We start from the raw sequence: 16,137 nt of genomic DNA on the forward strand, positions 1-16,137 counted from the left end.
TGAGAAAAACAACAACAACAACAACAAAAAAACCCAACAAAATAAATATGCTTCATTAAGACCATGGAATCCCATTGATGGGTTAAAATATCCTAATTGACAAATTTGGTTAAATCCTATTTGAATTTTCTATATAAACTCGAATTTCCTTTACTTTTTTTTTTTTTTTTTCCATTTAAGATCTAGTTCTAAAATTTCCCCAAATGTTCAGATTTTCTAAAAACAATTCTAATGGTAGATTTGGAATAGCATTATATATGTCAAAAATTTAAATAAAAAATAAATCAAACATAGATCATATGATTAAAGTTGAAAACAATTAAATCCAAACAAAATATAATACTTTAAACAAAGTGTCTAATTCTAAGGACATTTAAAATGCATGCTTCTAAGTGAGTTACTGATCTACATCCTGATCTAGGATACCTCTTAAAGAGATTAAAAATAAAATACCCAATACACATTGGATCTATTTAAAAACATAACACTACCATCACTAAAGAAAATCAAGACAGGAAAAAAAGTACTGAAGGGAAAGAAACAGGAACATACCAAATCTAGAACAGAGATTGCTGGCATAGCAGTCTGCTGCAGGTAATAGAGAAGGGAAAAAAAAGAAAGATGAAGTGTGAAAAAAAAAGTTTAAGTTCAGACTCCTATTGTGCCCAAAGGCAATTTTGTTGATTTCTTACTTCATCGGTTTCTGAAGCATATACCAGAGGAAAAAAGTAAAGAACTATCAACTGATTTACATGAGGATAATGACAGCAGACTGATACATTTTTATTTCTTCATTATAGAAATGAGAGCAGCAGCCCTGATAAAGAACTGGAGAACTTCTAAGAATAATGTACATATGAGTCAAATAAAGAAATACTCTAAAAATGTTAGTGAAAAATTTTCTTAAGACCAAAATCTGGAGAGATGATATATAATACCCAGTGGTTTGTTAACTTCCATTGGACTATCAATAATGAAGAGGTAGACCTCCAAGACATAAGCAACTACAAGTAAAATTACATATAAACATCTGATTGCTTTGATTATTATTTGGAATAATGTTAAAAAAGTCTTTTAAAACCATAAACAGAAGTTTTATGATCAGAGATAAAAATAGTGAAACTTCAGCAAAAGACTTACATTCATCATATTTATGTAATTATCAACTTAAAGTCAAGAATCTAGCCATCAATTAATTCAAAGGGGCTATGTCCACTACTAGAGAGAAAAATAAGAAAGCGTACCTAGAATAAATTTAGGAAATTAAACATCAGCAAATTAGCATCATTAATAACTACATTTAATTTGTTAAAAGAAACACCTGCTATTGAAAATTAATTTATTAATCATTCTTAAATAAATTTAGTAAACAAAATTCATAGCAAAAACTAGGCCCAATATTTAAGAATCCTACAAATGCCTAAAGTTAATTTTTGGGATATATATATATATATATATATATATTTGCATTTAATTTAATTTTAGCCAATAAACAGAATCCAAACAAAAAAAAAAAGCCTGAAATAGTAAATCTGTGTGTGTGTGTGTGTGTGTGCGCACGCACACACACACACACACACACACACACACACCCCTACCTAGCTGAGCCATAGTTTATAAATATTATCCATACATAGTGCATTTTAAACTATCTTTAAATAGTATTAAATTGGGCCAGATATAGCAGCCCAATTAGATGAACAGAGTTAGAATCAAAAAATAAATTAATATGTGAAAGATTCCACAATCTTAGCTATCTCACTATATCATAACACAATAAAATATTGAATAAAAATATTCAGCATTAATTTTTGCAAGTTGCTGTAAGAACAAACTAACCAGGAAATACAACTATCAGTACTTTTCTTACCTCATTGAAGAAACAAATGAACTTTAACTGAATTTTGGCATTTTTACATTATTTTTAATCAGATAAAAATAACTGGCTTTTGTCTTTATGTTTTTGAAAAGTACCAATCAAATTGAAATGGGGAAAAAAGATGAGCAAAATGTTTAATTGCCCTTCTATTTGTACCTCAAATAAAATCTTTTAATTTAGAAAAATTCTTCTGGTCTTTAAAACATTGTGGCCAACCAATAAGTTTTCTGTTAAACATTAAATTAATATAAATTATAATAAATATTTGTGTTTGGAAATAATAACTCCTTTATGGTTCCCTCCATTTCTAATGAATCCTCGGGACAAAACTCTTTCCTAGGGACTATAGTTCCCCTACATATATTTTCTCACCCTATTAGAATGTAAACTCATTGAAGACAGGTTACATTGAAAACAGTGTTTGGTTGTTCTTCTCAGTTCACTGCATAGTATTTGGATCCAAAGAAATACTTTTACATTCTTTCATTTTCTCAAAGCCACTAAAAGCCAGAAAAGAATACCTTTTTTCATTTTTGCTTACTCAAAAGGAAGGTGAAAAGAATAATTTGTGAACTTGCTATTAAAAACATCTAATTTGCTGACACAAGACATCTAGTATTTGCTAAATATTTTTTTCTTTTTGTGTCTGAAACTTTAATTTTCAGTTAGTCACTATAGCCTATGTCCTTTGCATCAACTTTATGAGATTCAATCTGATAAGAATTAACTTAACCTATGTTAGATCCAGCCTTTTTAAAAGTTTCTATATTGTGTTTATGAATTTATATACAGCCATAAGACAGAAATTAAGAAAGTAAGTAGAGATAGATCCCAGATACGCACACCCAAAGGATTTTTCCCCTTTACCCTGGTTCTTCTTTCGGCCTCTAGGCGCTGCATAATTAACATGGTATCTACATCATCATCTTCCTCATCCTCATCATCTTCATCCTTCTGCTTTGATTCTTGGAGTCTCTTCTGGAACTGCCACTCTAACATGAGTTTTCGCAAACGGTCATTTTCTTCTGCTGTCCGATCAGGTTTGTTTTGAAGATCTTGAATCTCTTTGCTTAGCATGTCTACAATGTGCATTTGCTGCTGCTTCTCCAGCTTTTCTTTGGCATCCCGTTTCCATGGGTCAGGAGACAAGCTATCACTAGAGGAAAGCTCTTCTTTGCTGATTGTAATGTATTGCAAATCTCTCCGTTCAATTGTCCGCGGCTGCTGTTGGGGCTGTAGTTCCCGGATGACGGTTTCTTGGGGTCTCTGTAAGGTGGATGGTTTTTCTGGCTTTATCTGCTGCACGGGTCCAGGAGTAACTTGGCTAGGGGTCAGGGGCTGAGTGCGCATTTGACCCAGCTTTCTTTCCTGTTCTCTTCGCTTCCTCTCTCTCTCTTCTTCTAAACGAGCTTTTTCCTTTTCATACCACCGCTGATGTTCCTCTCTCTTTTTCCGTTCTGCAGCTGCTGCTGGAGTAGCCTGGGATCCTACCTGGTGCAGAGGGGGAGGGGGAGGCAGAGGTAAATCCATTGGAACCCCATCGAAATCAGCTGCATAGTGCACAGGAGGAGGTGGGGGTGGAGGAGGAAGATCTGTTCGAATAGGTTGGGAAATAGCCACTGGAGTTGGTTGAAGAGCTGTTGGTGTTTTCCAACGGCCAGGACCACTTTTGGTTAAAGTAGAAGCTGGGGTAATGGACTTAGAAGAATGGTTCAAGAATTCTTGGCTAGATGTGCTAGATTCCACAGAGGAGCTCTGATTTATCCATATGTCACTGTCAGACTTTCGCTCTAAATAGTCTGTATCTTTGTGATGACACTCTGTCTGGTAAACTTGATCATCTCTCAATTCTTCTTGGGAACGAGTAACACGCTAGAAAAAAAAAGTTAAGTTAATGCATTTAAAAAAAAAGTTTAAAAAATAAATAGAATATTTAGAAAATAATTTCTAAATGATCTTAAAAGAGCTGACAATATCAAACTTTCTAAATGTGAATTCTTATTTTACAATTATTTAATATATGCAGTATGAACATATACTTGATCAATAACCCAATTCAAATGGAAAATAAAGATGTTGTTACTTTCTCACAATGTTTTTAGGAAAAACCACAAAAATTTTTTACATATATAAAACAATGCTCGTGAAAAGATCAACAAATAAAAAAGTTCTCTGTAACAAAATTCTGAAATGCTATACTTTTAAAAGTTAATTTTTAATCACCTTGATACCTATTTCAGAGAACATTAAAAAAAAAAAAAAAAAAAAAAAAAAAAAAAAGGAATCCATGGATTTCTCCTCTGCTGTGTGTTTTTTCTCAGGGGCTAAAATTCCACTATCCCAAACAAAAATCTTTTCAAGCATACTTCATGAAATTCTTGAATGGATCTGGGAATGAAAAAATCCCTCCTAATAATACAAATCACAACCCACTAAACCATCCTGTTCAAAGGAATTCCTGGTCTATATCCTTTTATAAATCATGGGGAGTTGGAGAGAAGAAAACAGTCTTAATCATAACATGTAATGAGAGATCTCCTTTGGATCAAGACATTATGTGTGTATTAGTGCGGCACATAGTTTGACAATCTATTATCTCTAATTCTTACCATAAAACTGGGCCTACCTTTACAAATTTCTTTGTTATGCCCTTTCTTTTGTGCAATTCTTTATTAGTAATATGCTCTCCAATCTATTTATGATCACCATGGCCATCTCTTTGAATAACCCATTATGTTGATTTTTCGGAAACTGCAATATTCTATGACTACTAGTCATTCGGCAATAAAGAACAATGGCATTTATTTTAGGTGGAAATTCAGGGTTCATGGAAATGCACCGAATAACTTCCCAAATATGATCTAGTGTGGAGATGGAGTCACAGTGGTAGAAAGCAACCAGGAAGTTGCCTGAACTCTTCCCAGTTTTCCCTCAGAAGGAAAAAAAAACCACACACACACTAAATCAAGCAGAGGCTCTAAATGGACTCTGGAGTGACAGAACCCACAAAAATTCAAAGTGAAGCAATTTTCCAGCATAGGATAACATAGAAGGACTTCAAGAAAGATCTGGTTAGGTGGATGGGGGACATATCCCTGTTTGTGCAAGGTGCAGGGAATCTAGCGGGACAGGCTCTTAGTCTGGGGAAAAATCAGCCAGAGAGATTGTGGATCACATGGCCAGCTGTGAGGTTTCTAGCCCCACTGTAGAAGGCAAATTGTGAGCTCCCAAATTCTTGCAAAATAGGCCAGGCCAACCCAGTGCAATGGGAAAGCTTCCAGCACTTCTGGCCCCAGTGTGGTAAGCCAGTGAGAGGACACTATTCCCCTGCAAAAACCACTTAGAACACTGTCCCCTCCCCAGGAGCAGAGCTCAACTTTTAAAAATGAGCAAAAAAGCAAAAAGAACCCTGGCCATAAAAAATTTACTATAGCAACAGGAAAGATCAAAATATAAGGCAAGAAGAAGACAACAGTGATTTTGCAAAATGTCTACATGTGAAGCCTCAAAGAGGAATTTTGAATTTGAGATAAATTCAAAGATTTTCTTGGAAGGATTCAAAAAGGATTATCTTCCTCCCATGACTCCAGGGTACAACCCACAATTCTTCCAAGGTAATGATGAGCAGAAAAAAAACCCTGAAAGTCCTTCATGAACTCAAAGTGAAATGTACTTGTACCCAAAGCAATAGCAATGTTCTGGGATGACCAAGCTGTAAATGACTTTGCTATTGTCAGCAATACAATGATCCACAACTACTCGTAAGAACTTAGGTTGAAAAATGCTATCCATAGCCAGAGAAGAAATAGATCATCTCTGAATACAGATTGAATCATACTCGCTTTTTTTTTTAAACTTTATTTTTCTTGAGGGTTTTTTTTTAAATTAGGGTGGGAGATGTATGTTTTCTCTCACAGCATGACTTTTATAGAAATGTTTTGCACTTGCATAACTTGACATGTGGTTCTTAATGGGGCTAAGGGTGGGGAAAAGGGAAAGAATCTTGAATTTGAAAGTTTTAAAAAACAAATGTAAAAGAAATTGTTTTAAATAAGAAAAGGAGGAATTTTTTTCCTGGATGTATTTTTCACAACAATGGAAGTGCTTGTATTAGTTGCTATAATCAATTATTTGGTAAAATTTTACCTCTCTCACAACAACCCCCCTATTCCACAACTTTTGAGCGTCAAGAAGTCTACCTTGCTTTCCTCCATTACTCTCCCAACTCTGTACATTTCCACTAATGTTGTCCATGACACTAATTTTTTATTTTGTCTTCAAAGAGTATTAAAATATAGAATTTGGTTTCATGAGCTTCTGAAATAATAAACTTAATTAAATTGGAAATTGATTTACTCTGGGTTAACTCCTCAATAAAAGCCCAACTCTCTTCGAACTGTAAGCTCTGCTGGACATTCTTTATGAAAGTACTAAATAATTTCATTTTACACTTTATTTGCCATTAACAATCATTGGTAACATTTATATAGTGCTTTAAGATGTATAAAGTACTTTATGTATTATTTCACTTAATAATATAAAGTGTATATGCTTGCATGTGTGATTATACACATATACATAGTCATATATACATAAACACATTTGTGAATCATCTTACTAGATAATACTTAAACAAATAGAAACTAATGAAGTCACCAGGAAAGAGTATTGAGTGAAGAGGATCCAGGAGTGTCATGGGAGAGGTCTGATCGTTAAGGAGTCTAACATGGATAATGAATAAACAAAGATGACTTTGAAAGAGGATTTAGACAGATGGAGAATCAGGAGATTGTAGTCTTATGAAAACTCACATGGGCAAAGTGTACAGGAAGGCAAAGAAGTCAAGAAAGATGAGTATTAAGAAAAGACTGTAATATTTGGCAGTTAAGAGACAAGAAGTAATTTTGGAGAAAGTAGGTTAGTTTAGTGATGAAACTGGAATACAGAAAACAAAGGGTTGCAAAGTCAGAAAAGAAATGGAGGCAACAAGGAAAGACAGCATTTTCTCAGATCTTGCTTGTATTCAAAACTATTTTGTAATTACATTTATTAACTTTATGTTTATGGTGTGTATATGGTGTGTGTGTATATATGTATATATATTAGAGGTACTTGTCTTCCACATTAAAAGGTATGCTTCTTGCAGGTAGGGATTGTTTTTAATCATATTTATGTCATTCCCAGCATTTTACAGAGTAAAGTAAAATTTGTGCCAAGCAAAAAGGTTGAAGTTACTACAAGTTGGTATAATAAAGTAGGGCTCAGCAGATTTGGCGAATGTGTTCCTTAATTTTGTTTAATGTTTATTCCTTCTTTCTGTTTTGTTTTTTGTAATAAGGGACAGCTTACTGGGTCCAGGAGGGATATATTTGGAAATGGGAATGTTAAAAACACAAAGATAACAATAAAAATAAAGGATTTTAAAAACCGAATTCTGATATTCACAAGGAACACTGCCAGCACTAACTAAGAAAATCTGTAAGCTACAATTATTTCATCTCTAAATTGGAATTAATAAAGTTATTTTAACGATATAGTATTTTAACAGGATTGCTGGAAGAATCAGGTTATCTCATCTAATGAGATTTGCTCAGTTAGGAAGTGTTAAGTGTCCAAGACCACATTTGAACTCAGGTCTTCTGACTTTAGGGCTGGAGGAGCTCTACCCACTACACCAACTAGCTGCCCTCAATTCACTTTATTTTTAAGATTATATCCCATATCACCAAATAACAAATTTCAGGTTTTGTTTTTTTTTAAACCTATTTGCAATTCTAAAATGTCTCAGAATAAAAAAAGCTTTAGAAAGTTAGCTGAATAAGTAATTTCCAACCTGAATTATGACACTGGAATGATTATTATCTGTCTGGATCTGTTGTTTTTCATCATAATTGGTCCACTGATTTTGAACAGGAACCATACGATCCTGGGATTTGGAAGCTGGAAATGTAAAGTACTCTCTGGTATATGTCTGAGTTGGGATAGGATATGCCTCAGGTCTTGGTGGTGGTGTTTGCTCCTGTAAAAGGCACAGAACATAAAAAAGAAAAGTAGTTATATAACTATTTTCACAAAGAGCTTATTTCTTATTATCTTTAGAAACTTTCATCTTAGAGATCTGAAAATATCTCAAAACAATAAAACTTACCTTAACATTATAGCACAAAATCTTAAAATTTTAACAAATTTTAAAGCTCAAGACCAAAGTACTCAAAATTTGATAACTAGATATCCAAGTAAAGAAATGCATTATGTAAATAATGATATTTAATATTAAATCATAATTTTAAAAAAGCTGGTTGAGAACTAGCAATCAGTATTCCTAACCAGATTTAAGGATAAGAAAAACGTTTAACTCCTTTCTTCTGACCTCTGTACAAAGATTTCCAGTAGAAACAGATGTTATCTTAGCTGATGTTCCAGTGGCATATGTATTTTTCCCTCCAGGACTAGGAGGCTGATCTGTTGAAGGCAATTAGAAAAAAGTCTCAATATATGTATAATTTACACGTTAATGTTCAAAAACCAAAATTAATTCCCACAAATTCCATTACTTAAAAAATCAATACTCACAGAGAAAGAAAATAGGTTAAATATAATGACTTCATTAAGACTATTGGACAACACATAATTTTAATTGCTTACTTAAGCCCACGTTCTATTTAAGCAGATGCATTTGCAGAGAGTATATTATTTCCATAGCACTGATACTGGTGCTAGTATTCATACTATACTATATCTAAACAACATAAACTTTTGGAAGGGTCCTCAATGTTTATTTCAACTATGACTCCTCCTTTGGCTTTCCCTACATTGAACATTAACTCTCTGTAGGCTAATCAAAATTCTATAAAATTTTGATATACTTATGGCAATTTTTTCATAGTAGAGCTACCCATACAATATTGTTTAATTTATGGGCTTTAAAACATACTCACAACTCCATTTATGCATATGCATGCATAAGAACAAATATTGAATTATTAGGAGATAAAAAATAAGCTTAATTTGCCTTACTTGCTACATTAGGGCTGGACCGGTGATCAGCTCTGTTCTTCATGAGCCTGTCATCTCCTGGGAGTTTCTTTGGTTCACTATACTCTGTCCAAGGCAGCTGAGGACTCTCAGGTGATCCATTCTGTGCTGAATTGTTATACAGCTCAAACCCTTCACTCTTTGGTCGAGGTTTACCTGAACCTCGTCGATCTGAAACTACATAAAAAAGGACATTTAAAATAGCTCTTTCTTTTTTCTCGTCTTAAAAGATTCTACTCAAAAATGTTCTGCATGATTTTATGTATTTTTCTTAACCTTTGGAAAGGGAAATAAAATTTTAAACCAATTAGAAAAAAAAATGGGGAGAGGGGGAGAGAAGGTCTTAAGATGTGGAAAGTAGTTATATTGAGCATAGCAGCTAAATAGGGTCTTCATTGGAGGGTGGGGACTGCGAGGAATCTAAACCCAATGATATGGGGAAATCCGATTGTGGAAATTACCTTTACTTATGTAAATCAAAAACTTACTTTAATTTGTAGTCTTAAGAGAGCTGCCTGAAGCACTGGGATATTAAGGTCTATGATTAAGCTGGTATAATAGAGTTTGAAACCAGGTTTTTCTATTCCCCAAAGTAAACCCTCAACTATACCAAGTGTCCTCTCAGTCTTTTCATATAGAATACAAAATATGTTTCAATAGTCTCAACAAAAGAGACTTTTGTTGTTATTGTTTTTTAAATACTGATAATTTAATTTATCTGGGGTCACTAAGTCAATTTTTCAGATAAATCCAAGTCAGATAATTGCATAAATCAATTTTCCAGACAACCAAATGGAACACAAGGCATAGTCAGACATTTAATTTAAAACTTGGACAGTAGATTTTGAAAAGTTCAGAAAAATGATTCAGAAAAAAAGTCTAATTCTCATGACCATATGTTCTCAAAAAGGAGACTACAAACAAATGGGCAAAAATCTTTCTACCCTTAATTCAACTGAAATATAGCAATGTTCTAGGGTTGAGAGAGCTAACAATTCACATAAAACATTTTGAAATGTGCAAAGACTTTTCCTTCTCTCAACTTTATGCTATAATTATATCAAAACCACCGAGATGAGCAAGCTGGAGTTCTGAGCTTATGTGAATAGCCCAAGCTGGAAGTGCTGAGCCCCAAAAGTATCACAGATCCACATATAGGCCTGCCCTCAAATTGGAAGACTAAGAGAAAAATGGAATCAGTTACATGCCCTGTTCATGCAGATCCATATCTGTGAATTTTCATTGTTAGTAGTTTCTGTAATGGAGGAAAATAGAATTTGTCTACTGATATTTCTATTGTTAATCAGTCTGTGGAAAAGGACACTATTATCACTGGGTGGACAAACTCGATAGATAACATAAATGTTGCCCAAGCTTGGAGATATGTTTTTGAAGTTCTGTTCCAAGATTGAGACAGAATTAGAAGCTGATTCTTTAAGATCAAAATTGGGTCTGCATATGCCAAGAGTACCTTGATATTGGACTGGGCTCTGAAGTACATTTTAGAACTTATCTGAGAGCAACATTATAGATGCCCTAGTATTGCAAGGATCTAAAAAGAATCCTCCCCCATCCCCCCTTTTTTTTGTTGAGGCAATTGGGATTAAGTGACTTGCGCAGGGTCACACAACTACAAAGTGTTAAGTGTCTGAGGTCAAATTTGAACTCAGGTCCTCCTGACTTCAGGGCTGGTACACTATTCACTGTGCCACCTAGCTGCCTTTCCACTTCTCTTTTTAGCCAATTTCCCTCAATAGAATGTAAGCTTCTTAAGAGCAGACTGTTTCACTTTTGTCTCTCTTTTCTAGTTGTTTTACATAGAGCAGGTGCTAAATAAATACCTGCTTATTGATTTATTATTTAAACCAGGTCTTCTGACGCCAAGTCCAGTATTTTTTCTATAAACCTCTCAGAAATGCTATATGAATAAAATGACTAATATTGCCACTTGATTAAATAACAGTATTTTATAAGAGAGCTTAAAGCAACAACAAAAAAAAAAATCTCCCTATAATTTCCACTCACTGGTCCTAATTATGTCCTATAAAAATATAAAAAAGTCTAATCCCTCTTTCCACATGGCAGCCCTTCAAAAATCTGAAGAAACAAAAATAAAGTGCTGCCCCAAAATTTGAGAAGACAGCAATAACTTCCAATGAGTGGATAGGAAAGGTTTGATAGAAACATCTGAGCTAAACCTAGGAAATCTAAACAGATGGAAAGACTGTTTGTTGGTGGGAATAAATATCTAAAGGAAGCACAGTAATTTGAGAACATAAAAATGTTAAAAAGTGGATTTCAGATCATGTTAAGGGGAATAGAGTGTATAAATAGTAGGAAGGGTTTTAGGATATCAAGACTAACGTGGAAGAGAGGGAAAGAAGGAGGGAGAAAAGGAGGAAAAGAGAGACACAGACAGACAGAGCCCCAAGTCTTTTCATGACTATTTGTGCAATTGATATATAGTGGGGTTAGGGACAATGTCCAGGGCATTTTCCTGACAAAAATCCAAAAGGAGAAATGGAATAACATTTGGCATGACATATTCTTAATAAGTCCATATTAACTATTAATCATCATGGCCTTCTTTCCTAAACCTTGGCATAACACCACCAACAATGCAGGTGGTGTATATCCTATTTTTTTGTTCATGGACTTCACTGCTTTCTCTTTTGGAGATTCTAACTATTTGCATGCCTCCAGTTATCTGTTGTCTTTTCCAATGTTCACAATTCTCCATATATTACTGTCAGCAATTCAGGTCAGGTTTTAAGTTCTTTCAACACCCTCATCCAAATCACTCTTAATCATATTAAAATTATGTGAATTTACCCATTTCCTCCTTAACTACTTTCCCTTTGACACTGAGGAGGTATGGTCAACTTGCACATAATGGGCGTCAGGGGATTTAGGCCCCCTCTTCCTTCTCCCTACAACTTACTACTTGGGCAGGAGCTCTAAGAATCCTTTAAGGAGCTTGCTGGTCATTTAAGGGGAAAAGAAACTTGGATTGGTTCTTTTCTGCCCGGGGTAGAAAAAAGCTTAAAAGTGGGAAATGGCATCAGAGGTCTTCACACATGAGCTTTTACTCCTTGCCTTCCTGAGTGCCAAAGGCCTAAAGAACTCTCAACTCCGTTTCCCCTAATCCCATCAAATCATTGTTTGTCTGACAAAATGCTTCTATTACTCATTATATATGTCAATTTTTATCATTTTTGTCACTAATTACTACTTGATGGAAATTTTACAAATAATTCAGGGAATAAAGTCAATGTGAAGCATACTATGTTAGCCACCAGTGAAGAACTGTGTAATACCTAGAAGTACGCAAAAATGTAATCAATCTGTAGCTTTTCATTCTAGGTGATTCTTTTCCACAGACTTCCTTCCAAATTTCTCTATAAATAGTTCACTGAAACACACTTAAGGCTTTCTAATAAGTTTCTTATCAATGTAGCACTAAGAGTGGTCTAACTGTTAATTCTGCTTCCTATCTGAACAGTTCTAGCTCTTATAGATAACTCAATTTCTCTGGGCCTGTTTTCTCATTTGTAAATGAATTACGACTAATGACCTTGAAAATTTATCACTCTGTATAGTTCACATTTTCCAGATATGTTTTATACTACTTTAAATTTAAAATTAGAAAACCCACACTTGTGAGACAAGCCCAAAGAACAACCCATCAACAAGGGCAGTTAGGTGGTTCAGTGAATGAAGAGTGCTTGCCTGGGGCCAAGCCTCAGACTCTTACCAGTTGTGTGAACCTGGGGAAATCGCTTAACCCTGTTTGCCTCTCTGTTTCTTCAGTTGCAAAAGGAGCTGGCCAGACACTCCAATATCTTTGCTAAGAAAAGCCCAAATGAAGTCTTGACAGTCAGATAGGACTGAATAATAACAAAAATCTAACTTTAAGTCAACAGTGGTAATATGCAGTTCTCTCTTGCTATTTGTGCCACTGTAATCTTTGATTCCTCATAGACTAATAAGGAAAAACAAAGGAAAAACGAGAAAAATATAATTAAAACTGGATGCTGTCAAATTATAAAATGACCAAGCTCATCTCCAAAGGAAAGATATGAGAAAGTGTTTCCACCTTGATTCTTTGCAGAGGTTCAGAACATGATGAATGCATTATCAGATGATTGATATATTGTAATAGTTTTGTTAAATTGTTTTTTCCTTCATTTTTAGTCTTTGCTATAAGAGATTATAGTATAGGAGAATGTAGGTGGATGGCTATATTAGGAAACATGCATCAAAAAACAAAAGGGAAAGAAAAAATTAAGAAAATGGATTTTGTTTCAGGAAGCAATTTGGGGGTCACTGAAACTGCTGTACAAAAAGTTCATTGTTCGCTTTCTTCCTTTTATTTAATTTTGGACCCAACTAATCCACCTATAGTATCTGTCCAATGTATGTGTACACACATGTGTATATCTACACAAAGATTGTTTAGCTCTATAAATTGTCCTCCAACTGCATACAACAATATAAATAGTTTTCATCTACTTTGCTTTTTCTGTGTAGACTTGAATAACTGTGAATTTCTAAGGGGCTTTATATAATGTTTAGAAGCTTAATAACATGTGTTACCTACAACATGAGCAACTGGAAGAGCTCAGCATCTTAAAGGCATTCCTTTAATTTATTAATTAAATCCCCTAATTTATTAATTAATTCCATTTGGGTTCTATGCTGGATATTTTCTATCCAGGAATTATTACACACATGAAACGGCAAAGGTCAAAACAACAAGAGAATATTATAAACCTGAGGACTAGGGAAATCTTTGCAGAAGAGGTGGTACTTCAGGAAACATTTAAAGATGGTTAAGATCTCAACTGGGATAGGGAAATAAAGCATTATAATGCTTAGAATAAATGTCTAAGAAAGATAGACCCAGGAAAAGTCCAGGCATGCATTAGGCATAGCAAATAATTCAATTTGATTAGATAAAATGATGTAACAGACCATTGGATAGAAACCTAATTCTTTTTTTAAAAACCATGTACACTTACTCTAAGGCAATACCACATATAATGGAAGACATATTTCATTTTCCATGAGTAATTCTCACCTCTTTGCATCATGGGAGAAGGCTGATTGAGGAGAGTAGCCAGGCCGTGGTAAATTGCTCCTTGTTTTGCAACTTCCAATGTCACTACAGAACCTGTTCTTGTCATGAGCTCTGCTGCCCTGGATGAAAATAATGGAAGCAAAATTTTTATTCATCAATATCTTAAATATATGCCCAATAAATAACAGAACTACAAAATAGATACATCTTCTACTTTTCCCAAATGACTAGAAATACTAAATTGAGGATACTATACAGAATACCTTCAAGAATGGTTTCATGTCCAATGCAAAAGTTAATGCTGAATTCTACTTATTATTACTATTATTTTAATAAACAAAAATAAGTAATACCTTTCTTGAGATAGTCCTACTAAACTCCGCCCATCCACACTAAGAAGTTGATCACCTGCAGCTAAACGTCCATCCTATTTACAAGTTATAGAAAAGTCAGGAAAAGAAGGAAAGAAAAAAGATTTTATTTAATGTTTTAATCATTACTAAAATGGCAATTACAATTGATATAGTTCCAAACAACTTGTTTTTAATCAGTAAAATTTCTGACATTCTAGAAATTTTCTAATTTAAAAATTTTACTAACCACATCTGCAGCACCTCCTTTTACAACAGACTTCACATAAATTCCAAGTTTATCTTGACCTGCACCCTATGGAAAGAAAGAATACACACTATATTTAAATATATGTATTTAGAAGCAGATTTTGTATACTTAAAATCAAAAGCTTCTAAATGTTAAATGAAGATTTGAAATAAAAATCTTATTGAACTCTATATTCTGCAAAGCCAAAAACATACAAGACAAAAGTGTTTCTATTTAACATTTTAAAAGTGAGTGGCAACACTTTAAATATGGGTCAATTAGTAACATGTCAACAATTTTTAAAATGCTACAAAATGTTCAATGAGCTATCTATGGCTGTAAAAGTTTTAGTTCTTTCAGTAGTAAAATTAAGACAATATTTCTATTATTATGTAATCCCAAGGATTACTGTGAGCAAAATGCTTTGTAAACTGTAGAGTACTAAAACAGGTCGAAAAAATAATAATTACAGGAAGACATTTGGAAACATGAGGTATCTATATGATTTTCATTGTAATATGAAAATACCCTCACTTTCATTCCTATATTACTATTGTTTGGGTTTATCCTAATCTCCTGCCAATTGCTAACATCATCCTTTACTCTCTAAAAACATCCCAATTATGTACTTTATATACCTATACAAGTTAAAATGTTTCACCAACTAAACATAAGCCTTTTTTTTTCTATCAACCAAGAACAAGAAAAAAGAACCTAGAATTTAGTAAGAGAGTAATTATATCTCCTGAAACACAGCATACTAGTTAGAACCCAGATGCAAATATCCAGAGCACAAAACCTAAACCAGCTTATAAAGTTTAGGAAGAATAAATTGCTATACCACCAGTGCAAAAGCATTTATTTTACAAGATGAAAATCAGAAAACTACAAATTAGGTTTTGATTTATTTTTTTCTTGATGATTCAAACTAAGAATGATGAAAATATAAATATTGCAGATTTAACTTAAAGTATATCCTTTGCACATCCACTAAGCTAGTTGTTAAAACATTTACTAAGACAAACTTATTAAAATTCAGTTGTCTTATGCACAAACAATGAAGTACAGGGAAACTGTATGGATACTCGTATGTTCTTCTGATTATTGTTACTTTTACATGATGTGTAAAATTCTATTCTCATAGAAAGTAAGTTGTACATTATTTATTAAAATCACTGATGCAGTAATCTAGTTTCCAGTTTCTGTTTTCCATTGATTTTGTGCAGCTAACAGGGAAAACAAAGACAACTTTACACCTATCCAGAAAGTTAGTCAGATATAAATATGCATATTTCTAAAGTCAAAATGACTAAATGGACTTACTGAGCCCATTTCTTATTTGTAAAATAAGCGTGTTGGACTAGATGTCTTCAAAGATTCTTTCTATGTCTAAATCATTAATCTTATGACAGAATAAAATGATGCTAAATTTTTGTTGTTGCTGTTCAGTCATTTGAGTCAGATCATCATGACCCTGTTTGGGAAAGATATTGGACTGATTTACCATCTCTTTCTCCAGCTGATTTTACAGATGAGGAACTGA

The 16,137-nt window shown here is 33.7% G+C and overlaps 1 protein-coding gene across 23 annotated transcripts in view; it reads right to left on the bottom strand.

Moving 5' to 3' along the window:
* The window catches only part of AFDN (afadin, adherens junction formation factor), a 154,762-nt gene that overhangs the window by 17,647 nt on the left and 120,978 nt on the right, over positions 1-16,137 (bottom strand). For 10 of the 23 annotated variants that reach the window (XM_031937483.1, XM_031937474.1, XM_031937471.1 and 7 more), the window contains 8 exons: positions 14,595-14,660; positions 14,348-14,421; positions 13,995-14,113; positions 8,897-9,091; positions 8,250-8,341; positions 7,713-7,898; positions 2,723-3,751; positions 553-588 (listed from right to left, as the gene is read on the bottom strand). In XM_031937483.1, the coding sequence (XP_031793343.1) occupies positions 553-588; positions 2,723-3,751; positions 7,713-7,898; positions 8,250-8,341; positions 8,897-9,091; positions 13,995-14,113; positions 14,348-14,421; positions 14,595-14,660 (1,797 nt within the window). The remainder of the gene's footprint in view (positions 1-552; positions 589-2,722; positions 3,752-7,712; positions 7,899-8,249; positions 8,342-8,896; positions 9,092-13,994; positions 14,114-14,347; positions 14,422-14,594; positions 14,661-16,137) is intronic. The other 13 variants (XM_031937492.1, XM_031937488.1, XM_031937486.1 and 10 more) reach the window with 3 other exon arrangements.

This window comes from Sarcophilus harrisii, chromosome 4 (assembly GCF_902635505.1).
Source record: "Sarcophilus harrisii chromosome 4, mSarHar1.11, whole genome shotgun sequence".
NCBI lineage: Eukaryota > Metazoa > Chordata > Mammalia > Dasyuromorphia > Dasyuridae > Sarcophilus > Sarcophilus harrisii.